The following is a 24,671-nucleotide window of genomic DNA, read 5'->3' on the forward strand; positions in this document are numbered from 1 at the left end:
TAAATGAAATATTGCAAAAGGACCTAGCTGTAGTACTTGGCACATGAGACCTTTTACAAATGTTTGTTCCTTTTCTCATCTACTGCTACCAAATAAATAATTGAGGAGGCACTTTTGTCTTCTCATTTACATTTTAAGATGAAATTTAACAGTGGTTGCCTTCAAGGAGTTCACTCTAGTTGGAGGACACCAGTAAAAAAAAATGCAATAATTATAATATGGTGCTGTAATAGCCACAGGATGCTACTGATATACAGGAGGAGCTGCCTAGTAGACTGATTGGAAGTGGTAGGTAGAGAGGGTGGGGAGGAGGAGCCTGGGAAAATGTTCCAGAAGAGATCTTACTTGACCTGATATTGAAGAAAGAGTAGGAGTTAGCCAGGCAAGAAAGGATAAACATTCTAGGTTGAGGAGAGAGCATTTTTAAAAGTACAGAAGTGGGAGAGAGCTTGGCATTTTTGGAGATCTACAAGCAATTCAGTCTGATTGAATACAGAGTGAAACTGAAGTTGTATACTGGGATTATATAAAAAATAGCTTTGCATGTTATGATAGGAAGTTGAACTCTATCTTTTAAATGATGGGGCACTATTGAGGAACTTTAAGTAGGGAGTGAACTGACAAAGTTTCATTTTTAAAGTCTATCTGTCAACGTTGTCAAATAAGAATTGAACCGGATAAAGACCAGAGGCAGGGAGGCCAATCAAGAAGTTATCACTTTAGTTCAGGAAATAAATGGTGAAGGTCTAAAACAGGGTTTATAAACTCAAATGAAATGAGTGCAGCACAGGGAAAGGTGAGAACTGTAGCCAGCTGGAGAGTGTATGCTTTCTCCGAAAGATGTAGCTGCTACTTACCTTCAGCCTGGTTTTTGCCAGATCTTCTGATATTTCAAGAAAAGTTGGAAATCTGGGTTCTTTCGTGTGAAATCTCCCAATTTTTAATGCTGGCAAATATTTAGATTAGAAAAAATATCATGCAGTTCAGACAAAACATTCTGTAGGTTGGGTCTGGCCCACTAGCCACATTTTTTAACCTTTGGCCTAATATCTCATAGTGGTTGTTAAAATGATTGGAAGGACAAACTAGGTAGATTTTTGTAGATAGACTTCATTGGATTTAATGATTGATCGAATGTAGCAAGGAGAAGAAAATGGAAAAGTGAGGATAATTTACCAGATTTTTAGTTAGGGTGACCAGGTGCCACTGACTGTAAGAGTATTTGTGAAAACTAGGCTTAATGACACATATTGTTTTACTTTCAGAGGCTTCCTCCTTACTTTATTTCTTTGCTGGTTTCCAGAGAGTTGACATTACTTGGTAAATAAGTTCAGAGAAGTGATTAATTTACTCTGTATGATTTGGTGTTGAAGATGTTTATTAAAAACATTACTTAGGGGCTTCCCTGGTGGCGCAGTGGTTGAGAATCTGCCTGCCAATGCAGGGGACACGGGTTCGAGCCCTGGTCTGGGAAGATCCCACATGCCGCGGAGCAACTAGGCCCGTGAGCCACAACTACTGAGCCTGCGCGTCTGGAGCCTGTGCTCCGCAACAAGAGAGGCCGCGACAGTGAGAGGCCTGCGCACCGCGATGAAGAGTGGCCCCCGCTCGCCGCAACTAGAGAAAGCCCTTGCACAGAAACGAAGACCCAACACAGCCAAAAATAAATAAATAAAAAATAAATAAATTTAAAAAAAAAGATAAAAAGTTAAAAAAAAAACATTACTTAGAAATCTGCTCTAGCATAGGAGAAAAGGAAAACTAATAATAATGATGTAATTTATAAAAATAGTCATAATAAAAATTTCAACTACCCATTTAATTAATTCTACTTATTAGTATGTCCAACTGACATAGCCCTCACTTGTCATCCCCCTCTCCCAAAAATTATACCAGTGAAGTTACTAAATTAAAAAATAATTTATTAGTACACCATATTCACCTTTCATATAAAGTGCTTACTTAATACAGGCTATGCTAAGTAAGCTTACTTTTGTGGACTCATTAAATATAATCAAATACATTTTACTTGAACCATTTTGGATGAAATTCTTCAGACATGAAAATATTGAACTTAAATTTGTTAATTATCTCTGACCTTGGAGAGTCACTTGTTCTCTGGGGAAGTCTCAGGTTTAAAACTGTAATATCAGTAGCAGAGACTAGATGACAGACTGGTCATTGGCTGGCTTGAGCATTGTTTAAAAATTATGAACCAGTTGACTACATTTAAAAGATTAGTTCATATAAAAATCTGGATTTCTGCGTTCTCTTGAAAAAGTAGAAGACTGTAATACATAGTCTTCCGTTCTTCTGTGGCAACAAGAAGCTCAAGCTGAATAGCGCTTGCATTGAATAGACATGCGGTTTTCATTTCCCTATACTTATTTCAACTGTTTGGCCTCTATACGGCTTTAAGTTCATAATGTTTGGGCTAAATGCTCTGAAGAGTTTCTGCCAGGTCAGGAGTTCTAAGTCTTAGTGGGTTTATTAAGCATCCATAATAGCTGCAGTAAATGGAAAATTTGAGCAATTTTCCAGTTAAATTTAGGCAAAAGTGTTTCCTTTTCTTCTTGCCTAAATGCTTCAGGTAATTGTTTCTATTCACTGACAATTTCAGTTAGATTTTGTATACAAAATACTTTTTTTGAATTGTTTAAGTAACAGGAATCAACACCACTTTTTTTTTTTTTTTTTAATTTTTTATTTACTTATTTTTGGCTGTGTTGGGTCTTCGTTTCTGTGCGAGGGCTTTCTCTAGTTGCGGCGAGTGGGGGCCATTCTTCATCGCAGTGCGCGGGCCTCTCACTATCGCGGCCTCTCTTGTTGCGGAGCATAGGCTCCAGACGCGCAGGCTCAGTAGTTGTGGCTCACGGGCCCAGTTGCTCCGTGGCATGTGGGATCTTCCCAGACCAGGGCTCGAACCCGTTTCCCCTGCATTGGCAGGCAGATTCTTAACCACTGCGCCACCAGGGAAGCCCAACACCACTTTTTAATCTACTTTATTTTATAATTGAGGAGGCTCTTTGGGTTCTAACCTTTATATATTCTTAACTAGAATAAAAAAAAATATATAAATATATTCATTTATATGCGGAATAAACAATGGAAATTACCCAGCTCTTGTTCAACAGGTAGCTCCTGATTTAGTATGTTCTGAGAACAACTCTTACATCACTAGTGCAGAGAATGAAGACGTGGCTCAGCATGTTTGACTTTCTTTTGAAGGACTAGATCGTACAGCCTGTGACACTGACTGTTTAATTAAATGGGAGTAACTAGTGTTTACAGTTCAGCAACAGGGTCCTTCATAAGGGAAATCAGTTTCTAGGTTGTGGACAAGGTGTACTGGTTAGCATGTTTCCAATGTTCTTGTATGCTTTCTAGCAGCTGTCACAAACACTAACAGAATTTGTTCTCCATTTCCTTTAAAGTAAGCTTATATAAGATGGCAAAATCCCATATCTACTTAAGGAGGACAAACTTTTATATCTTTCACATGGTAAAAACCATGTACTCTATATGAATATAATATAGAATAAAATATTCAATTTTATTTTTATCAGTTACCTAATTTAGTATTTCTCTTTTCAATTGTAGATTTTAAGAGGGTAGTACTATGCGTGACATTTAAGGAAGAATTAATCAGGAGTTATGTCCATGAAATTAGATTATGGGTTGGTAGTCGCAACTCCACCTATAGCACCCCTTTACCACACAAGTGTCAAAGCAGGATCACAGTGTGGAAACACAAGAGTGCAGGATGTATTAGAATCTGAAATCTTTCTCAAGGATATGAGGAGTTTAGTAGAACTTTATTTACGTATTAGAATATATTAACATGAACCTTTTAAAAAATGGAATTGAAAGATCTAGAGGAAGAGGTAAGTTTCTATATGACTACTAAGTGTGCAGAAAAGAAATTAGGTTTGAACCTGGCATTGAGTTTAAGTTTTACTGTTTTTGCCATGGGGAAACTTGTAGATTTTTCTTTTAAATTTCATTTATCCTTTTGTCCCTGCTCTATGTTTTTAATATTTGGAATGGTAATTATTGAAAAACTAGAAAAGGACACAGACTGTCTCAGGGAGGGCAAAGGGATTTTTTAAAAAATGTTTTACGTTGTAAATAAATCCTGAAAGCTAACGATTCTGGAGTTCCCTGAAAATGTTCAGACTTACTGAAGAATTTTCATTCAGTAATACAGTGTTTTAATTGAGGCATATGTTGTTGTTCTAAGATCCTTTGAAATTCTAAATTTTGGTTATGCTTCTGTTTAGATTTTTAAAATTAATTTATTAATTAGTTTATTTTTGGCTGCATTGGGTCTTCGTAGCTGCACGCGGGCTTTCTCTAGTTACAGCGAGCGGGGGCCACTCTTCGTTGCAGTGCGCGGGATTCTCATTGCAGTGGCTTCTCTTGTCGCGGAGCATGGGCTCTAGAGCACAGGCTCAGTAGTTGTGGCTCGTGGGATCCAGAGCACAAGCTCAGTAGTTGTGGCGCATGGGCTTGGTTGCTCTATGCGGCATGTGGGATCCTCCCGGACCAGGGCTCGAACCCGTGTCCCCTACACTGGAAGGCGGTTTCTTAACCACTGCGCCACCAGGGAAGCCCCTTCTGTTTTGATTTCAGTAAACTATTCACATAGTTTAGTTTCAGCACACACTGTCCAACACTATGAAGGTTGTGTAATACCTTAAAACTGGAGAATCATTAAGCAATTGCTGCTACTCTTTGCTACTTGTGAAAGTTCCTGAAACTCCTTAGGCTGATGTGGCAAGTGAGAGAGAGCACTTTGAGTTCCAAAAAACTAGCCTGCATTTTGGTCCTGAAAATCACTTGCCGTGAACTTGGGCCATTTCTGGATTCTTTTTGGCACAATAGTTCTGTTGCTGCTAGAGCTTAACATTAGGGAAGTTTCCTAAGGAACTAAGATTCTGTTCAATTATTGAGTTCTCTCGGGTGATTTGTTTAGGAAGAAGTATCTGTGGCTTTTTGAGTTGGTTCATTAAGGACTTCAATTAGAAGACTCAGAGATGGGTGATCCTTTACACCTGTGTTAACTAAAACCCATCCCCAAGAACAGATCCAGCCCTGGGTATTTTATTCAACAGACCTAAATATAGGGTCCTAAATTTAGAGGGCAAGATGCTACTTTTAGCTTCCCTTCCTCAGAGGAGAACAGCACGCGCCCAGCTAAGGTCCATACGGGTTTGATTTAGCATTTGGGTACCTAGGAGTTCATGGAGTTTAAAGAGGTTTGCCCAGCAAGTGCCCAGGTAACTCAGGTAAAAGTGAGTAAAGCCCTCGAACCCTCCGCTGGGCGGAGGAGGCCCGATCGATGTCCTCTTGCGTGGGAGAGGTTAAACTTTGCCCAGACCACAGCTGACCCGAGACGCCTTCCTGTCCAAAGTCCGGACACGGCTGGCAGCAGGAGCGGGCCCTGCAAGCCATTTTCTGACAGGAATGAAGACGGCGGCCGGTTTCCCTGGGTCGGCGGGCTCCCCCAGGGTACGACGCCGTCAGGGCTTCCGTGGGGTGCGGAGAGCAGGCTCTAGCGGGGCTGCGAGAGGAAAGCGATGGGGGCTGGGGCTGGGCCAGGCGCCGGCACCCGGGCCGAGGGGGCGCGTCGCGCTCACCCCGCCGGGCTACGCCGAGGGGCCTCCGGGAGAAGCCTCGCCGCCGGCACCCGAGGTGGGGGCTCCTGAGACCTAGTCCTGACGTTCGGGGTGGTGCGGCCCACACCACAGAGCAGGCCCCGAGGTCGAATCCCATTCTATCAGCCCCAAGCCTCTCGATTTCCAAGGCTGGGTAGCTCCGCCAGGTAGAGCCCCGGCCCCTTTAAGAGAGAACGACCGGGACACGTCTACGAACCTCGCGCGAAGTAGGAGGGGAAATTAACGGAGTCCCCGCGACCCCGCCTCCGTGCGGCGGTCTGGCCGAAACCAAACTGAGGGGTAGGGCGGCGAGGAGAGTGCAGGTCGCAGGCTCGTGCGGGCGGGCTTGGGCCTTCGGATCTTCAGGACGCAAAGCGTAACCTAGGGGCCGAAGCTCCCCGGCTGGGCAGCGTGGACACTTGAGACCCGTAGGCGCCGTTCCTCTCTGGGACCTCCCCGCAGCCGGCTCCGCAGTGGTCTGCTCCGGTTGCCGGGTGCGGGTTTGGGTTCCGGACCGGACGCTGCGTGTCCGGTCCCGCTGGTGGTGGCTCGGCCAGGCCCTGGATACGGCGCCGACTGCCAGGGCAGCCTTGACGCCATGGAGGGGCCCGGGACTTTCTCTCAGCCGCACTTGGGGCTGGTCCTGGGAAAGCTTCGCCGGGTGAGTCCAGGCGCGATCCGGGTCTCTTGGCTCAGGGGTCTCGGGAGCCGCCCGGGGAAGGTAGCAGCCGATTTTGGCTTTGGGGTCTGAGCGGTGGTGGTCGGAGGTCCTGAAGCCAGTTCTCACCTGTCGCCGGGCTACGGCCTGTGTCCGAGACAGTAGCCAGGTTCCTAGGATGCCTGGGCGGTTTTTTTGTGTGGTGTAAGGGGACCTGGAGATCAGGAATGTGAAGAGAGCATTAGCTTAGCAGGACTTTACAAGGGTGTGTTTCCCCGATTCCTAAAATGAATTAGCCTTTCGGTCCTGTTATTTATTTTGAACAGAGGTCAATAACACGTGGTTTCCCCGACAGTGAGAAACTTGAGGACAGATCCTCTGAAATGAGTTCCTTTTAGTACTGAAACTTCGTGTTGCTTGAAAAGACACCTAAGTCATTTTCTTGAGTGTTTATGAAAGCCTTTCCAGGCTGAGCGAATAGCTTCAGTAGAGCAGGAATGAAAACAACATGGTATGTACAGCAGACTGGGAGCAGTATTACTAGAGTGTAAAGTGGGCTCAGGGAGTGATGTGCAATGATGCTTATTGTAGGCATAAGTTTATTCCAAGTGATGTAGGTGCTGAAGAGCCCTTGAAGTATTGCAGTGGTTAGACTTTTGGTTTAAATAGATCTTCCTGTTAGTAGTATGTAGGTTAGGTGTAAGGACAACAAAACTAGAAGCAGGGTGTAAGGGAGAGGTGACAGAGTCGTCAAGTAGGGGTAGAGAAGAGGGTACTGAATGGGAAATATTTAGTAGCTAAGAACTATAGTGGGTAGGAATTTAATGATTGTATGCAAAGGATCAGAGAGAGAAAAGGAATCTAGAATGACTCCCAGTTTCTGGTTATGGCAACTTATTCAAAGAGATAGGATATATAGAAAGATAAGGATTTGTGGGATGAGAGAGAATTTCAGATTGCACATATTTCCCTTTTTTCACGAAAAACAACTCTGTGAACAATATCTTCATCTGGATGACTTTTTTGGCTAAATGCGCTATGCTCACAACACTGGCCTGGGGCCTAGGATAGCACAACACTGCTCTGCTTTTTAATTTTTTTTTTTTAAGTTAAAAAATAATTTTTTATTGAGGTATAATCATATAACATAAAATTTACCCTTTTATAGTATCGAATTCAGTGATTTTTTTTTTTAATGTTCATTATGTTGTGCAGCTATCACCACAACTTTGGAATATTTTTATCACCCTAAAAGGAAACCCTGTCCTTACTAGTAGTCATTCCCAATTCTCACCTCACTCCATCCCTTGGCCACCACTAATCTACTTTCTGTCTCCATGAATTTGTCTATTCTGGACATTTCATGTAAATGGATCATACGATATGTGGCCTTTTGTGTCTGGCTTCATCTACTTAGCACACTTTCAAGAGTCTTTCGTGTTGTACCATGTAACAGTACTTCATTCCTTTTTATGGCTGAAAAGTATTTCATTGTCTAGATATACTATATTTTGAATATTCATTCATAGTTTAATGGATATTTGGGTTGTTTGTACTTTTTGACTACTATGACTAATGCTGCTATGGGCATTCATGTACAAATTTTTTTAATGAATATTTTCAGTTCTCTTGGGTATATGCCTAGGAGTGGAATTACTGGACCATATTTACTGAATGTTTAACTTTTGGAAGAACTGCCAAATTGTTTTCCACAGATGCTGTACCATTTTACATCCCCACCAGCAGTTTATGAGGGTCGAATTTCCCACATCCTCTCCGATACTTTTTTTTTCTAAATAGTCACTCTAATGATGAGTGTAAAGTGGTATATCTCATTGTGGTTTTGATTTGCAGTCCCCTAATGACTAATGATGTTGAACAACCTCACATGTGCTTATTGGCCATTTGTGTTGTCTTCTTTGGAGAAATATCTATTCAGTTCTTTTACCATTTAAAAAATTGGATTATTTGTCTTTTTATTGTTGAAGTCATAAGAGTTCTTTATACATTAATGAAATTAGACCCTTATCAGGTATATGATTTGCAAATATTTTCTCCTATTCTGTGGATTGTCTTTTTACTTTCTTGATGGTGACCTTTGAAGCACCAAGGTTTTTAATTTTGATGAAATCTAGTTTATCTTTTTTTTTCCTTTGGTTGCGTATGCTTTTGGTGTTATATCTATGAAACCAATGTTTAAAATAAGGCCACAAAGATTTACATCTGTGCTTCCTTCTAAGAGTTTTTTCTTACATTAAGGTCTGTGATCCATTTAAAATTAATTTTTATATATGGTATAACGTATGGGTTCAGATTCATGTGTTAGCGGGTAGAAATTCACTTGTCCCAATACCATTTGTTGAAAAGACTCCTCTTTCCTCATTAATTTTGTATTGGTACTGCTGTTAAAAATCAATTGACCATAATTTTTTTTATTGATATAGTTCATTTACAATATTATATTAGTTTCACATGTACAACATAGTGATTCAGAACTTCTATAGATTATCCTCCATTTAAAGTTATTATAAAATATTGGCAATATTCCCTGTGCTGTACAATATATCCTTGTAGCTTATTTACTTTATGCATAGTAGTTTGTACATCTTAACTCCCTCCCTTTTTCCTGCCCCTCCCCCCTACACACTGGTAACCACTAGTTTGTTCATTATATCTGTGAGTCAGTTTCTGTTTTGTTGTATTCACTTGTTTTATTTTTTTAGATCCCACACACAGTGATAACATACAGTATCTGTCTTTCTCTGTCTCAGTCATTTTACTAAGCATAATACCCTCCAGGTTCCCATGTTGTTGCAAATGGCAAAATTTAATTCTTTTTTATGACTGAGTAATATTCCATTGTATCTATATCTGTATCTATCACATCTTCTTTATCCATTCATCTGTTGATGGACACTTAGGTTGCTTCCATATATTGGCAATTGTAAATAATGCTGCAATGAACATTGTGGTGCGTGTATCTTTTCAAATTAATCTTTGTATTCTTCAGATGTATGCCCAGGAGTGGAATTGCTGTATCATATGGTAGCTCTATTTTTAGTTTTTTGAGAAACCTCCATAATGTTTTCCACAGTGGCTGCACCAGTTTACATTCCCACCAACAGTGTCCGAGCGTTCCCTTTTCTCCACATCCTTGCCAGCATTTGTGGTTTGTGGTCTTTTTGATGATAACCTTTCTGACAGGTATGAGGTGATATCTCTTTGTGGTTTTGATTTGCATTTCTCTGATGATTAGCGATGTTGAGCGTCTTTTTATGTGCCTGTTGGCCGTCTGTTTGTCTTCTTTGGAAAAATGTCTTTTCAGGTCTTTCACTCATTTTTAAATTGGGTTGTGTGTGTTTTTGACATAGAATTGTATGAACTGTTTATATATTTTGGATATTAACCCTTTATTGGTCAGGTCATTTGCAAATATTTTCTCCCATTCAGTAGGTTGTCTTTTCATTTTGTAGATGGTTTCATTTGCTGTGCAAAGGCTTTTAAGTTTAATTAGGCCTTGTTTGTTTATTTTTACTTTTGTTTCCTTTGCCTTAGGTGACAGATCCAAAAAAATATTGCTATAATTTTTGTCAAAAAGTGTTCTGCCTATGTTTTCTTCCAGGAGTTGTTTTTTTTTTTAATTTATTTATTTTATTTATTTATTTTTGACTGTGTTGGGTCTTCATTGCTGCATGTAGGCTTTCTCTAGTTGCAGCGAGTGAGGGCTACTCTTCATTGTGGTGCGCGGGCTTATCATTGCGGTGGCTTCTCTTGTTGCAGAACATGGGCTCTAGGCGCGTGGGCTTCAGTAGTTGTGGCACGCGGGCTCAGTAGTTGTGGCTCGCGGGCTCTAGAGCAGGCTCAATAGTTGTGGCGCACGGGCATAGTTGCTCCACGGCATGTGGGATCTTCCTGGACCAGGGCTCAAACCCATGTCTCCTGCATTGGCAGGCGGATTCTTAACCACTGAGCCACCAGGGAAGCCCCCTTCCAGGAGTTTTTATGGTTTCTGAGCTTACATTTAGGTCTTTAATCCACTTTGAGTTTATTTTTGTATATGGTGTGAGAAAATATTCTAATTTCATTCTTTTACATGTAGCTGTCCAGTTTTCCCAGCACCACGTATTGAAGAGACTGTCTTTTCCCAGTTGTATATTCTTGCCTCCTTTGTCATTGATTAATTGACCATAAGTGTGTGGATTTATTTCTGAGCTCTCTATTCTGTTCCATTGATCTATGTGTCTGTTTTTGTGCCAGTACCATACTGGCTTGATTATTATAGCTTTGTAGTATAGTCTGAGGTCAGGGAGCATGATTCTTCTGGCTCTGTTCATCTTTCTCAAGATTGTTTTGGCTATACGGGTTTTTTTGTGTTTCCATACAAATTTTAAAATTATTTGTTCTAGTTCTGTGAAAAATGCCTTTGGTAATTTGATAGAGATTGCATTGAATCTGTAGATTGCCTTGGGCAGTATAGCTATTTTAACAATATTAATTCTTCCAGTCCATGAACATGGTATAACTTTCCATCATAATTGATGGTAAGTTTAAGAGTTTATTTCTGGATACTCATTTCTACTCCATTGGTCTATATGTCTTTCCTTAGGCTATTACCAAGCTGTCTTTATTATTGTAACTTTGTAGTAAGTTTTGAAATAGGGAAGTATGAATACTCCAACATTGTTCTTCATTTTCAATATTGTTTTGGCTAATATGTGTATAGATAGATAGATAGACAACCATATGTATGTATGTTTGTATGTATCTATGACTATATATCTCTATAAAAGGAAATGCTATCCCTTGCATTTCCATATGAATTTTAGGATCTGCTTGTCTGTTTTTATGAAAGAGGCATTTGGAATTTTGATAGGGATTGCATTGACTGTACATAAATTTGGAGAGTATTGCCATCTTGACAATATTAAGTCTTCCAATCTATGAACATGGGATGTGTTTCCATTTATTTAGATCTTATTTACTTTCTTTCAACAGTGTTTTGTAGTTTTCAGAGTATAAGATTTCCACTTAACTTTGTTAAATTTATTCCTAAGTATTTTTTTTTTCTATTGTAAATGGGAATGTTTTCTTAATTTCATTTTCAGGTGGCTCATTGCTGTTGTATAGAAATATGACTGATTTTTCTCTTTTGATTTTGTATCCTACAGCTTTCCTGAACTTGTTTGTTAGCTCTAATAGTTTGTGTGTGTGTTTGTGTGTGTGTGTGTGTGTGTGTGTGTGTGTGCATGTATGGTTTAGGATTTTTTTTTTTTATATGTAAGATTATGTCATCTTCAAATGGAGATAGTTTTACTTTTTTTTCCCCCCAGTCTGGGTGCCTTTTATTTCTTTTTCTTGCCTAATTGCCTGGTTAGAATCTCTAGTACAATGTTGAATCAATGTGGAGAGAGTGAACATCCCTGTCTTGTTACTGGTCTTAAGGTGAAAGCTTTCAGCCTTGCCCTGTTAAGTACGTGAGCTGTTTTTTCATAGATGCCCCTTATAAGGTTGAGGAAGTTCCCTTCAGTCCTAGTTTGTTGAGTGCTTTGATCCTGAAAGGGTGTTGGATTTTGTTAAATCTCTTTTCTTTGTCTGTTGAGTGATCACGGGTTTTTTCCTTCTTTATTCTTTTAATATTGTGTTTAACATTGGTTTAGTTTTGTATGTTGAACCAACCTTGTATTCTTGTAATAAATTCCACTGTCATGATATATAATTGTTTTTACATGCTGCTGGATTTGCTTTGCTAGTATTTTGTTGAGGATTTTGCATCTATATTTATAACAAATATTGGTGTGTGGTTTTCTTTTCTTGTGATGTATTTGTCTGACTATCATATCAGGGTAATACTGGCCTCATAGAATGAATGAGTTAGGAAGAGTTCCTCCTCTTTTGTTTTCTGGAAGAGTTTGAGAATGATTGGTGTTAATTCTTCAGTAAACTTTTGGTATAATTAACTACTGAATCCAACTGGCCCTGGGTTTTTCTTTGTTGGTATCCACAGGGGATTGGTTCCAGGACCCCCAGGAATACCAAAATCAGAGGATGCTCAAGTCCCTTTCATAAAATGGCATAGTATTTGTAAATAACCTATGCACATCTTTCCTCCTGTATATTTTAAATCATCTCTAGATTCCTTATAATACCGAATAAAATGTAAAATGCTATGTAAGTAGTTGCCAGTGTGTGGCAAATTTAAGTTTTGCTTTTTGGAACTTTCTGGAAATTAAAAAAAAATTTTTTTTTTTATCTACAGTTAGTTGAATCTGTGGCTACAGAACCCATGGATACGAAGGGCCAACTGTACTAACTCAGTCTATTTATTTGTTTTAGGTCTAATCAGATTTTGTATTTCTTCTTGAGTTAGTTTTAGTAGTTTATGTGTTTTTAGTAATTTGTCACTTTCACCTAGGTTATGTAATTTGTTGACATACTATTGTTCTCAAGATCTTTTTCGTTTCTGTAAGATTGCTAGTAATACTTTAATTACTGGTTTTAGTAATTTGAGTCTTCTCTTTTTCTTGGTTAATCTAGCTACAGATTTGTCAATTTTGTTGGTTGATTTTGTTGATTTTTTTTCTCCCCCAAACCAATGTTTGTTTGTTTTTATCTTTATTGGAGTATTATTGCTTTACAGTGTTGTGTTAGTTTCTGCTGTACAACAAAGTGAATCAGCTGTATGTATACATATATCCCCATATCCCCTCCCTCTTGAGCCTCCCTCCCATCCTCCCTATCCCACCTCTCTAGGTTGTCACACAGCATTGAGCTCATCTCCCTGTGCTATGCAGCAGCTTCCTACTAGCCATCCATTTTACATTTGGTAGTGTATATATGTCAGTGCTACTCTCTAACTTCATCCCAGCTTCCCCTTTTGGTTTTGTTTTTTCTGTGTTACTTTTTTGTTTGATTCTGCTGTAGTCTTTATTATTTTCTTCCTTCTGCTTGTTTTGGGTTTATTTTGCTCTTTTTCTAGTTCCTTAAGGTTTAGGGTTAGGTTGGGCTATTGATTTAAGATCTTATTTTTAAAAAATGTAGGCTTTTATAGCAATAAATTTCTCTCTGAGCACTGTTTTACCTGCATTCCATAAATTTGGAATGTTTTGTTTTCTTTCATCTTAAAGTATTTTCTGATTTCTCTTTTGACCCATTGGTTATTTAGGAGTATTTCACCTATTTATGAATTTTCCAAATTTACTTCTGTTATTAATTTCTAATTTTATTCCATTATGATCAAAAATCATACTTTGTATGATTTCAAGCTTTTAAAATATTGAGACTTGGTTAAGGCCTGGCATATGGTCTAGCCTGGAGAATGTTTCATGTGCATTTGAGAAGAAAGTGTATTCTGCTGTTGTTGAGTGGAGTGCTCTGTAGATACATGTTGGTGTATAGTGTTGTTCAAGTTTTCTATTTCCTTGCTAAGCTTCTGATTGTTTGTTATTCATGATCGAAAGTAGAGTCTTAAGGACTCTAATTACTATTGAACTGTCTATTTTTCCTTTCATTTATACTAGTTTTTATTTCATATATTTTGGAACTCTATTGTAAGGTGGATATATGTTTATAATTGTTACATCTTGATGGATAGACCCTTTTATCATTATATAATGTCCTTCTTTGTTACTAATAACAATTTTTCTCTTAAAGTCTATTTTGTCTGATAATAATATGGCCACTCTAGCTCTTCTTTGGTTATTGTTTATGTGGGATATCTTCTTCCATTTTTTTTTCTTTGAAGTTTTAAATTTTATTTTATTTACTTTTTTATACAGCAGGTTCTTATTAGTTATTCATTTTATACATATTAGTGTTATATATCAACCCCAATCTCCCAATCATCACCCCCCCCCCCTCCACCTTTCCCCCCTTGGTGTCCATACGTTTGTTCTCTACATCTGTGTCTCAATTTCTGCTCTGCAAACCGGTTCATCTGTACCATTTTTTTAGGTTCCACATACATGCATTAATATACGATATTTGTTTTTCTCTTTCTGAATTACTTCACTCTGTATGACAGCCTCTAGATTCATCCACGTCTCTACAAATGACCCAATTTCATTCCTTTTTATGGCTGAGATTATTCCATTGTATATATGTACCACATCTTCTTTATCCATTCGTGTGTCGATGGGCATTTACGTTGCTTCCGTGACCTGGTTATTGTAAATACTGCTGCAATGAACATCGGGGTGCATGTGTCTTTTTGAATTATGGTTTTCCCTGGGTATATGCCCAGGAGTGGGATTGCTGGGTCATATGGTAATTCTATTTTTCGTTTTTTAAGGAACCTCCATACTGTTCTCCATAGCGGTTGTATCAATTTACATTCCCACCAACAGTGCAAGAGGGTTCCCTTTTCTCCACACCGTCTCCAGCATTTGTTGTTTGTAGATTTTCTGATGATGCCTATTCTAACTGGTGTGAGGTGATACCTCATTGTAGTTTTGATTTGCATTTCTCTAATAATTAGTGATGTTGAGCAGCTTTTCATGTGCTTCTTGGCCATCTGTATGTCTTCTTTGGAGAAATGTCTATTTAGGTCTTCTGCCCATTTTTGGATTGGGTTGTTTGTTTTTTTAATGTTGAGCTGCATGAGCTGTTTATATATTTTGGAGATTAATCCTTTGTCCGTTGATTCGTTTGCAAATATTTTCCCTCATTCTGAGGGTTGTCTTTTTGTCTTGTTTGTAGTTTCCTTTGCTTTGCAAAAGCTTTTAAGTTTCATTAGGTCCTATTTGTTTATCTTTGTTTTTATTTGCATTACTCTAGGAGGTGGATCAAAAAAGATCTTGCTGTGATTTATGTCAAAGAGTTTTCTTCTTATGTTTTCCTCTAAGAGTTTTATAGTGTCTGGTTTTACATTTAGGTCTCTTATTCATTTTGAGTTTATTTCTGTGTGTGGTGTTAGGGAGTGTTCTATTTTCATTCTTTTACATGTAGCTGTCTACTTATTGAAGAGACTGTCTTTTCTCCATTGTATATCCTTGCCTCCTTTGTCATACATTAGTTGACCATAGGTGTGTGGGTTTATCTCTGGGCTTCCTATCCTGTTCCATTGCTCTATATTTCTGTTTTTATGCCAGTACCATATTGTCTTGATTACTGTAGCTTTGTAGTATAGTCTGAAGTCAGGGAGTCTGATTCTTCCAGCTCCGTTTTTTTTCCCCTCAAGACTGCTTTGGCTATTCGGGGTCTTTTGCGTCTCCATACAAATTCTAAGATTTTTTGTTCTAGTTCTGTAAAAAATGCCATTGGTAATTTGATAGGGATTTCATTGAATATGTAGATTGCTTTGGGTAGTATAGTCATTTTCACAATATTGATTCTTCCAATCCAAGAACATGGTATATCTCTCCATCTGTTTGTATCATCTTTAATTTCTTTCATCAGTGTCTTATAGTTTCCTTCATACAGGTCTTTTGTCTCCCTAGGTAGGTTTATTCCTAGGTATTTTATTCTTTTTGTTGCAGTGGTAAATGTTGGTGTTTCCTTAATTTCTCTTTCAGATTTTTCATCATTAGTGTATAGGAATGCAAGAGATTTCTGTGCATTAATTTTGTATCCTGCAACTTTACCAAATTCATTGATTAGTTCTAGTAGTTGTCTGGTGGCATCTTAAGGATTCTCTATGTATAGTATCATGTCATTGACAAACAGTGACGGCTTTACTTCTTCTTTTCCAATTTGTATTCCTTTTATTTCTTTTTCTTCTCTGATTGCCGTGGCTAGGACTTCCAAAACTATGTTGAATAATAGTGGTGAGAGTGGACATCCTTGTCTTGTTCCTGATCTTAGAGGAAGTGCTTTCAGTTTTTCACCATTGAGAATGATGTTGGCTGTGGGTTTGTCATATATGGCCTTTATTATGTTGAGGTAAGTTCCCTCTATGCCCACTTTCTGGAGAGTTTTTATCATACATGGATGTTGAATTTTGTCAGAAGCTTTTTCTGCATCTATTGAGATGATCATGTGGTTTTTCTTCTTCAATTTGTTAATATGGTGTATCACATTGATTGATTTGCGTATATTGAAGAATCCTTGCATCCCTGGGATAAATCCCACTTGATCATGGTGTATGATCCTTTTAATGTGTTGTTGGGTTCTGTTTACTAGTATTTTGTTGAGGATTTTTGCATCTATATTCATCAGTGATATTGGTCTCTAATTTCTTTTTCTGTAGTATCTTTGTCTGGTTTTGGTATCAGGGTGATGGTGGCCTCATAGAATGAGTTTGGGAGTGTTCCTTCCTCTGCAATTTTTTGGAAGAGTTTGAGAAGGATGGGTGTTAGCTCTTCTCTAAATGTTTGATAGAATTCACCTGTGAAGCCATCTGGTCCTGGACTTTTGTTTGTTGGAAGATTTTTAATCACAGTTTCAATTTCATTACTTGTGATTGGTCTGTTCATATTTTCTATTTCTTCCTGATTCAGTCTTGGAAGGTTATACCTTTCTAATAATTTGTCCATTTCTTCCAGGTTGTCCATTTTAATGGCATAGAGTTGCTTGTAGTAGTCTCTTAGGATGCTTTGTATTTCTGCGGTGTCTGTTGTAACTTCTCCTTTTTCATTTGTAATTTTATTGAGTTGAGTCCTCTCCCTCTTTTTCTTGATGAGTCTGGCTAATGGCTTATCAATTTTGTTTATCTTCTCAAAGAACCAGCTTTTAGTTTTATTGATCTTTGCTATTGTTTTCTTTGTTTGTATTTCATTTATTTCTGCTATGATCTTTATGATTTCTTTCCTTCTGCTAACTTTGGGGTTTTTTTGTTCTTCTTTCTCTAATTGCTTTAGGTGTAAGGTTAGGTTGTTTATTTGAGATGTTTCTTGTTTCTTAAGGTAGGATTGTATTGCTATAAACTTCCCTCTTAGAACTGCTTTTGCTGCATCCCATAGGTTTTGTATTGTGTTTTCATTGTCATTTGTCTGTAGGTATTTTTTGATTTCCTCTTTGATTTCTTCAGAGATCCCTTGGTTATTTAGTAACGTATTGTTTAGCCTCCATGTGTTTGTGTTTTTTACGTTTTTTTCCCTGTAATTGACTTCTAATCTCATAGCGTTGTGGTTGGAAAAGATGGTTGATATGATTTCAGTTTTCTTAAATTTACTGAGGCTTGATTTTGTGACCCAAGATGTGATCTATCCTGGAGAATGTTCCGTGCGCACTTGAGAAGAAAGTGTAATCTGCTGTTTTTGAATGGAATGTCCTATAAATATCAATTCAATCTGTCTGGTCTATTGTGTCATTTAAAGCTTCTGTTTCCTTATTTATTTTCATTTTGGATGATCTGTCCATTTGTGTAAGTGAGGTGTTAAAGTCCCCCACTATTATTGTGTTACTGTCGATTTCCTCTTTTATAGCTGCTAGCAGTTTCCTTATGTATTGAGGTGCTCCTATGTTGGATGCATATATATGTATAATTGTTATATCTTCTTATTGGTTTGGTCCCTTGATCATTATGTAATGTCCTTCTTTGTCTCTTGTAACATTCTTTATTTTAAAGTCTGTTTTATGTGATATGAGTATTGCTATTCCAGCTTTCTTTTGATTTCCATTTGCATGAAATATCTTTTTCCATCCCCTCACTTTCGGTCTGTATGTGTCCCTAGGTCTGAAGTGGGTCTCTTATAGACAGCATATATATGGGTCTTGTTTTTGTATCCATTCAGCAAGCCTGTGTCTTTTGGTTGGAGCATTTAATCCATTCACGTTTAAGGTAATTATCAATATGTATGTTCCTATTACCATTTTCTTAATTGTTTTGGGTTTGTTTTTGTAGGTCCTTTTCTTCTCATGTGTTTCCCACTTAGAGAAGTTTCTTTAGCATTTGTTGTAGAGCTGGTTTGGTGGTGCTGAATTCTCTTAGCTTTAGGTTTTCTGTAAAGCTTTTCATTTCTCCATTGAATCTGAATGAGATCCTTGCTGGGTAGAGTAATCTTGGTTGTAGGTTCTTCCCTTTCGTCACTTTAAATATGTCATGCCACTCCCTTCTGGCTTGTAGAGTTTCTGCTGAGAAATCAGCTGTTAACCTTATGGGAGTTCCCTTGTATGTTATTTGTCGTTTTTCCCTTGCTGCTTTCTATAATTTCTCTTTGTCTTTAATTTTTGCCAATTTGATTACTATGTGTCTTGGCGTGTTTCTCCCTGGGTTTATCCTGCCTGGGACTCTCTTTGCTTCCTGGACTTGCGTGGCTATTTCCTTTCCCATGTTAGGGAAGTTTTCGACTATAATCTTTTCAAATATTTTCTCTGGTCCTTTCTCTCTCTCTTCTCCTTCTGGGACCCCAGAAGGAGAATGCGAATGTTATAGCATTTAATGTTGTCTCGGGGGTCTCTTAGGCTGTCTTCATTCCTTTTCATTCTTTTTTCCTTATTCTGTTCTGCAGCAGTGAATTCCACCATTCTGTCTTCCAGGTCACTTATCCATTCTTCTGCCTCAGTTATTCTGCTATTGATTCCTTCTAGTGTAGTTTTCATTTCAATTATTGTATTGTTCATCTCTGTTTGTTTGTTCTTTAATTCTTCTAGGTCTTTGTTAAACATTTCCTGCATCTTCTGATCTTTGCCTCCGTTCTTTTTCCGAGGTTCTATATCATCTTCACTATTGTTATTCTGAATTGTTTTTCTGGAAGGTTACCTATCTCCACTTCATTTAGTTGTTTTTATGGGATTTTATCGTGTTGCACCATCTGGTACATAGCCCTCTGCCTTTTTATCTTGTCTATCTTTCTGTGAATATGGTTTCGTTTCACAGGCTGCAGGATTGTAGTTGTTCTTGCTTCTGCTGTCTGCCCTCTGGTGGATTAGGCTATCTAAGAGGCTTGTGAAAGTTACCTGATGGGAGGGACTGGTGGTGGGTAGAGTTGGCTGTTGCTCTGTTGGGCAGAGCTCAGTAAAACTTTAATCCGCTTGTCTGTTGGTGGGTGGGGCCGGGTTCCTTCCCTGTTGGTTGTTTGGCCTGTGGCAACCCAACACTGGAGCCTACCCAGGCTCTTTGGTGGGGTTAATGGTGTACTCTGGAAGGGCTCATGCCAAGGAGTACTTCCCAGAACTTCTGCTGCCAGTGTCCTTGTTCTCACGGTGAGACACAGCCACCCCCCGCCTCTGCAGGAGACCCTGCAGCACTAGCAGATAGGTCTGGTTCAGTCTCCTATGGGGTCACTGCTCCTTCCCCTGGGTCCTGATGCGCACATTACTTTGTGTGTGCCCTCCAAGAGTGGAGTCTCTGTTTCCCCCAGTCCTGTCGAAGTCCTGCAGTCACATCCTGCTAGCCTTCAAAGTCTGATTCTCTAGGAATTCCTCCTCCTGTTGCCGGACCCCCAGGTTGGGAAGACTGACGTGAGGCTCAGAAGCTCCACTCCAGTGGGTGGACTTCTGTGGTATAATTGTTCTGCATTTTGTGAGTCACCCACCCAGCAGTTATGGGGTTTGGTTTTATTGTGATTGCGCCCTCCTACCGTCTCATTGTGGCTTCTCCTTTGTCTTTGGATGTGGGGTATCTTTTTTGATGAGTTCCAGTGTCTTCATGTTGATGATTGTTCAGCAGTTAGTTGTGATTCTGGTGCTCTCGCCAGAGGGAGTGAGAGCACGTCCTTCTACTCTGCCATCTTGAACCAATCTCGCCTCTTCTTCCATCTTTCAATCTATTTATGTGTTTTAATCTAAAGTATGTGTCTTGTAGATGGCATATAGTTGGAACGTGTTTTTCTTTTTGTCCATTCTTCCAATCTCTGCTATTTAATTGGACAGTGTAGCCCATTTACGTTTAATATAATTAGTGATACTTCTGTCATTTTGCTATTTATTTTCTATATTTCTTAGGTCTTTTTTGTTTCTTAGTTCCTGCATTTTTTTTGTGTTATATAGATATTTTCTACTGTGCCATTTTAGTCCCCCCCCCACCCCCGCCTTAACTGTATGTGTTTGATTTATAATGATTTACTTTGGGTTAATCCACCTAATGTCAACAACTTTGCTTCTATATAGTTCCATCCTTGCGTTCTATATGCTGTTTTTGTTACAGTTTACATCTTTATGTATTTTACATCCAACAAAATAAATTTCTAATTATTGCATTATGCAATTGTGTTTTAAATCAGATAGAGAAAAAGGGAGTTATAAACAAAAATGTGTTTATAACCCTGCCCTGCTTTTATTTAGAACGTTAGGCTAAGCCTAATATCTCATAAGGCTGCTGAAACAAGAGTGAAACATTTAACTAAACCTTTACTAAATGGTTGTGTACTGAGGGAAAAAAAAAGAAACCAGAAGAATAAGAATCAGACAGTTTAGTCTAATGATATATCTTCCTCTCCAGCCTCTGTCCCATTTTAGGACCTGGCATATATATATATTTTAATATGTATTTATTTGGCTGCGTCGGATCTTTCATTGCAGCACATGGGCTCTTTGTTGCAGCACACGGGCTCTCTAGTTGTGGTGCGTGGGCTCTAGAGTGTGTGGGCTTAGTTGCCCCGCGGCATGTGGGATCTTAGTTCCTTGACTAGGGATTGAACCTGCGTTCCCTGTATTGGAAGGCAGATTCTTAACCACTGGACCACGAGGGAAGTCCCAGGACCTGGCATATTTTTATGTGCTAGGTACCATTTTAGCACCCATCCTTTCCCCTACATTCCTCAATGTCTAGGTCCCAAGAGAGAATGACTGAAGTAGAAATAGTTGTTTTCCGAGCTTAAGATCAGATACTGGTTTCCTTTTAGAGGTCCTCTCCCCTTATCTGGATGATTGGCTTTGGGAATGATCACTTCCCTCACCACATTAAGGATGATACCATAACTATTTGCAGGAAGCTTTCCTGTTTCAGTAGAACATAGACTGTATCAGACAGTCTTTCTGTACAGTGACCCCTCCAGGACATCCATATAGATTTGTTCAATAAACTAGTATTATAAAACTCAGAGTTGGCGTCACAGATTTGTGAGTTATTAGCATAGTGGTTTTAGTGTTTAGTTTCCGTTAAAACAATGGAAATGGATAAAATGAAAAGAGTATGTTTTTAAAAGTGTCTGGAATGTAACTTGTTAATAAATATGGAATTAGTTGCTGGGTAGATGGATGAATGAGTGAATGAATATTAACTGTTCCTTGTGAGGTAATTATTAATTTTACAGATCCTGTTTCATCTTGTTTGGGTTGAACTCTTATTCTGCCTTAGCTCTTTTTAGACCATTTAATTCTAAAGCTCTTTTGATACCCTTTTAAAGGGAGAATTATTATTAATGATTACAAGTTTACGTTTTTTGTAAAGTAAAAAGTTTTAAGAAAGAGATATACTAAAAATAGTTTTCAGCAAACTTGATTATGAATAATGAGTGAATCAGTGCCCCTTTTAAACTTTTTGGTGGTTTATCACTAATTACAGGAAAAAATCTCTTTATGTAAAGTGGAAATTATTTTTTAAGTTTTATGTCTTGGAGAGTGTAGGTTCATAAAACTTTGCATTACAGTCAAGTATTCTCAGGCCTGTATATTGACATCTTATTATGTTGTTTTTATTAATATAATATTTATTTGAGGTAAAATGAAAAATAATTTTAATTTAACCTTACTGTATTTTGTCAACTTGATTAATTGCTTCTTTTAAGTTACTTGGTGTAGAATTCCTTTAATACTCACGTTTGGGAGTGGAATAGGTTTTAAGTGTTCCGTGATTAACCTCTACCATATTGTATGGAGGATTACCTATTACTTCTAAAATTTAGGACCAGTTTATCAAATCATGTGTAATTGTGTATTGCATTATATTTATTGATGTTTGATAAATTTGGTTATTCTTTCTATACTTTTGTGAGATAGGGTTCTATATTTTAGTTAAAATTTAAGGGTGAAAAATCTCCATGAGAAAACCAGCATAATTAAGACCTGAGCAATGGATTTGAGATCCATTCTTGAGACTCAGATTCTTTGCTATTCCTCAGTCCACCAGATCCCACCAGATTCCACCAGCTCAAGGCTTTAACCTAGAATTTACCATCTCCTTTTAGAATAGAAGGACTGATAAAATGTTATTGGATTTAAGAAATATCACTATACTGAAGATAATTACATGTTTAATATGAGAGATGCTTTTAGAATTGTCTCTTAAAGCATTGTAGTGTTGTAAAGAAATCATTCCGATTATTAGATTTTTGAAGTGATGTGCATTTTATGTTTTGACATAGTTAGCTGAAAGTAAGATGGTTGGAGAATATGTAAACTGTAAAGAAAGCATCTTTTCTTCCCAGTATTGTGGTCAAATGCCTCTTTTTCTCAGAGGCAGAAATAGATTTTTTTTTTTTTTTAAATCACTGGTTGTTTCTAGCGATGTCACAATTCTGTGAGCTGGTAACAAGGGTAATGTAGGGAGAGGCAGAGGCAGAGATCAGGGTAAAGGGGTATTTTTTTTTTTTTAGAAAAGGTATAATCAGGTTTATTTAATACAGGTTAATGAACTGTGGATAGTGTATATGGGTCAGAGTTACAAAAAAGATTTTGGAGAAGAGGATAGATATTAAAAGGTGTTTTCTAGATAGAAGGGGCCTAAAAAGGGAAGATTTGCCATAGAGGTTTTGGGTTGAACCCTGGAAAGAATCAGACTTGAGGTTGTTCTTAAAAAAGGGTATTTCCCCCCCCCCTCCCGCTTTTCACCTTTTTATGTGATTGAATAATATGTGGGGCCTGGCAACAAAGAAAAAATAACCTCATTGGATGACAGTGAATAATGAACTGACCCAGAGAAAGATGAAATACAGAAACAACTGCAAAAGCCTTAAGCTGTTTTGTGCTGAAGACTTGTTAGGGAGAGAAATACTGTGGAAAGGCTGTGGTTATAGGATCATGGTCTTTGGAGGAGGGCTAATAGAAACAGCTACCTTTACTGAGTACCTGTCCTCCATATTCATACAGCATTATTCCCATTACAGATAAGAGAAGGGAGCCACAGAGGTAGGGTAGAAGGATTCAGATTCTAAACCCAAGGTTTCATCAGTGGTTTTCAAACTTTAATAAAGCAGCAGATCCATTTTTTTCCCCCATAGGGAAATCTTATATGGAACCCAGTATACTCTATGGAAAAAGCCTAAACTGGTTGAATCAGGGTAAGAGCACCTGATTCAGCTTCTTTCTTTGGCCTTCTTTCCTCTTACTCTCAATTTTCAGAAGCTCTGAGGCATCTCTGTAGAACTCTGGTTGGAAAATCATTACATTTCACCATACTACTTTCCTTCATCCCTTGGTGATAGTGGTTGAAAATTGCCAGAAAAATACCCTCTGATACCTGCTGTTTGGTGATAGTCTGGTACCCATTTCATGAAAAGGTTGTTAATAGTATTTACATGTAAACTTGTACTTATGTTTGTGTCTTAATCTGTTGAAGCTGCTATAACAAAATACCATAGACTGGGTGGCTTAAACAACAAACATTTTTCTCACAGTTCTGGAGGCTGGGAACACCAAGATAAAGATGCCACGGATCTGGTGTGTGGTGAGGGCACACTTCTGGTTCATAGTCTTCTCATTATAACCTCACGTGGTAGAAGTGTCAAGGGAGCTTGGAGCCTCTTTTCTAATGTCACTAATCCCATTTCTGAGGGCTCCACTCTTATGACCTAATCACCTCCAAAAGGCCCTACTTCCAGATACCATCACATTGGGGATTAGGTTTCAACATAAGAATTTTGGGGTTGCAGGGGGACACAGAAAAATTCAGTGTATAGCAGTTTGTAATCAACACTTTTTATCAAAAGTGTATTTTTAAGAGGTTAATTTTCTTTGTCTTGAAGGTTGTGGCAGCATTGCCTGAAGATATGAGACCAGGTTCTAACTTCTATGGTTTTCCATGGGAATTAGTGATATGTGCAACTATTGTTGGATTTTTTGCTATTCTTTTGTTTTTGTGGAGAAGTTTTCGATCGGTAAGTAACCAGTGCCCTATATACTAAGAGAATGTTCGTTCTGTCTTCACGTTGAACAAGTAATATGAGAAACATATCTTTTGTTTTAAGGAAACAGGTTATTGTTATGTGGGCTACTCATGTTAATGTGTGGTTATTGGAAACTGAATATGGATTTAGAGGAATTTTTTAAAGTGTAAAAATTAAAATAATTCTCTGTAGGAGTATTCCACACTAATACTAAAACCCTACCTCTATTTCTTTCTTTTTTTAAAATTTTTATTAGAGTATAGTTGATTTACAATGTTGTGTAAGTTTGAGGTGTACAGCAAAGCCTACCTTTATTTCTTACTTGCTTATTATTTGGGGTCTGTGTTTATTTTTAACAGTATACTAAACATCTGTGAATATACCACCCAACCTGGAATCAAAGACATTGACTGTCACCTATATTTAGGTGATCCT

The 24,671-nt window shown here is 38.2% G+C and overlaps 1 protein-coding gene across 10 annotated transcripts in view; it reads left to right on the forward strand.

Annotated features, from left to right (window-relative positions):
• MIA2 (MIA SH3 domain ER export factor 2) overlaps positions 1-24,671 on the forward strand; it is a 113,872-nt gene that overhangs the window by 16,286 nt on the left and 72,915 nt on the right. For 4 of the 10 annotated variants that reach the window (XM_007178319.2, XM_057543481.1, XM_007178320.2 and 1 more), the window contains one exon: positions 24,096-24,227. In XM_007178319.2, the coding sequence (XP_007178381.2) occupies positions 24,096-24,227 (132 nt within the window). Of the gene's footprint in view, positions 1-3,787; positions 3,885-5,258; positions 5,295-5,393; positions 5,512-5,945; positions 6,319-24,095; positions 24,228-24,671 lie in introns of those variants that run through there. The other 6 variants (XM_007178327.2, XM_007178326.2, XM_007178325.3 and 3 more) reach the window with 6 other exon arrangements.

Source organism: Balaenoptera acutorostrata, chromosome 3 (assembly GCF_949987535.1).
Source record: "Balaenoptera acutorostrata chromosome 3, mBalAcu1.1, whole genome shotgun sequence".
NCBI classification, from domain to species: Eukaryota; Metazoa; Chordata; class Mammalia; order Artiodactyla; family Balaenopteridae; genus Balaenoptera; species Balaenoptera acutorostrata.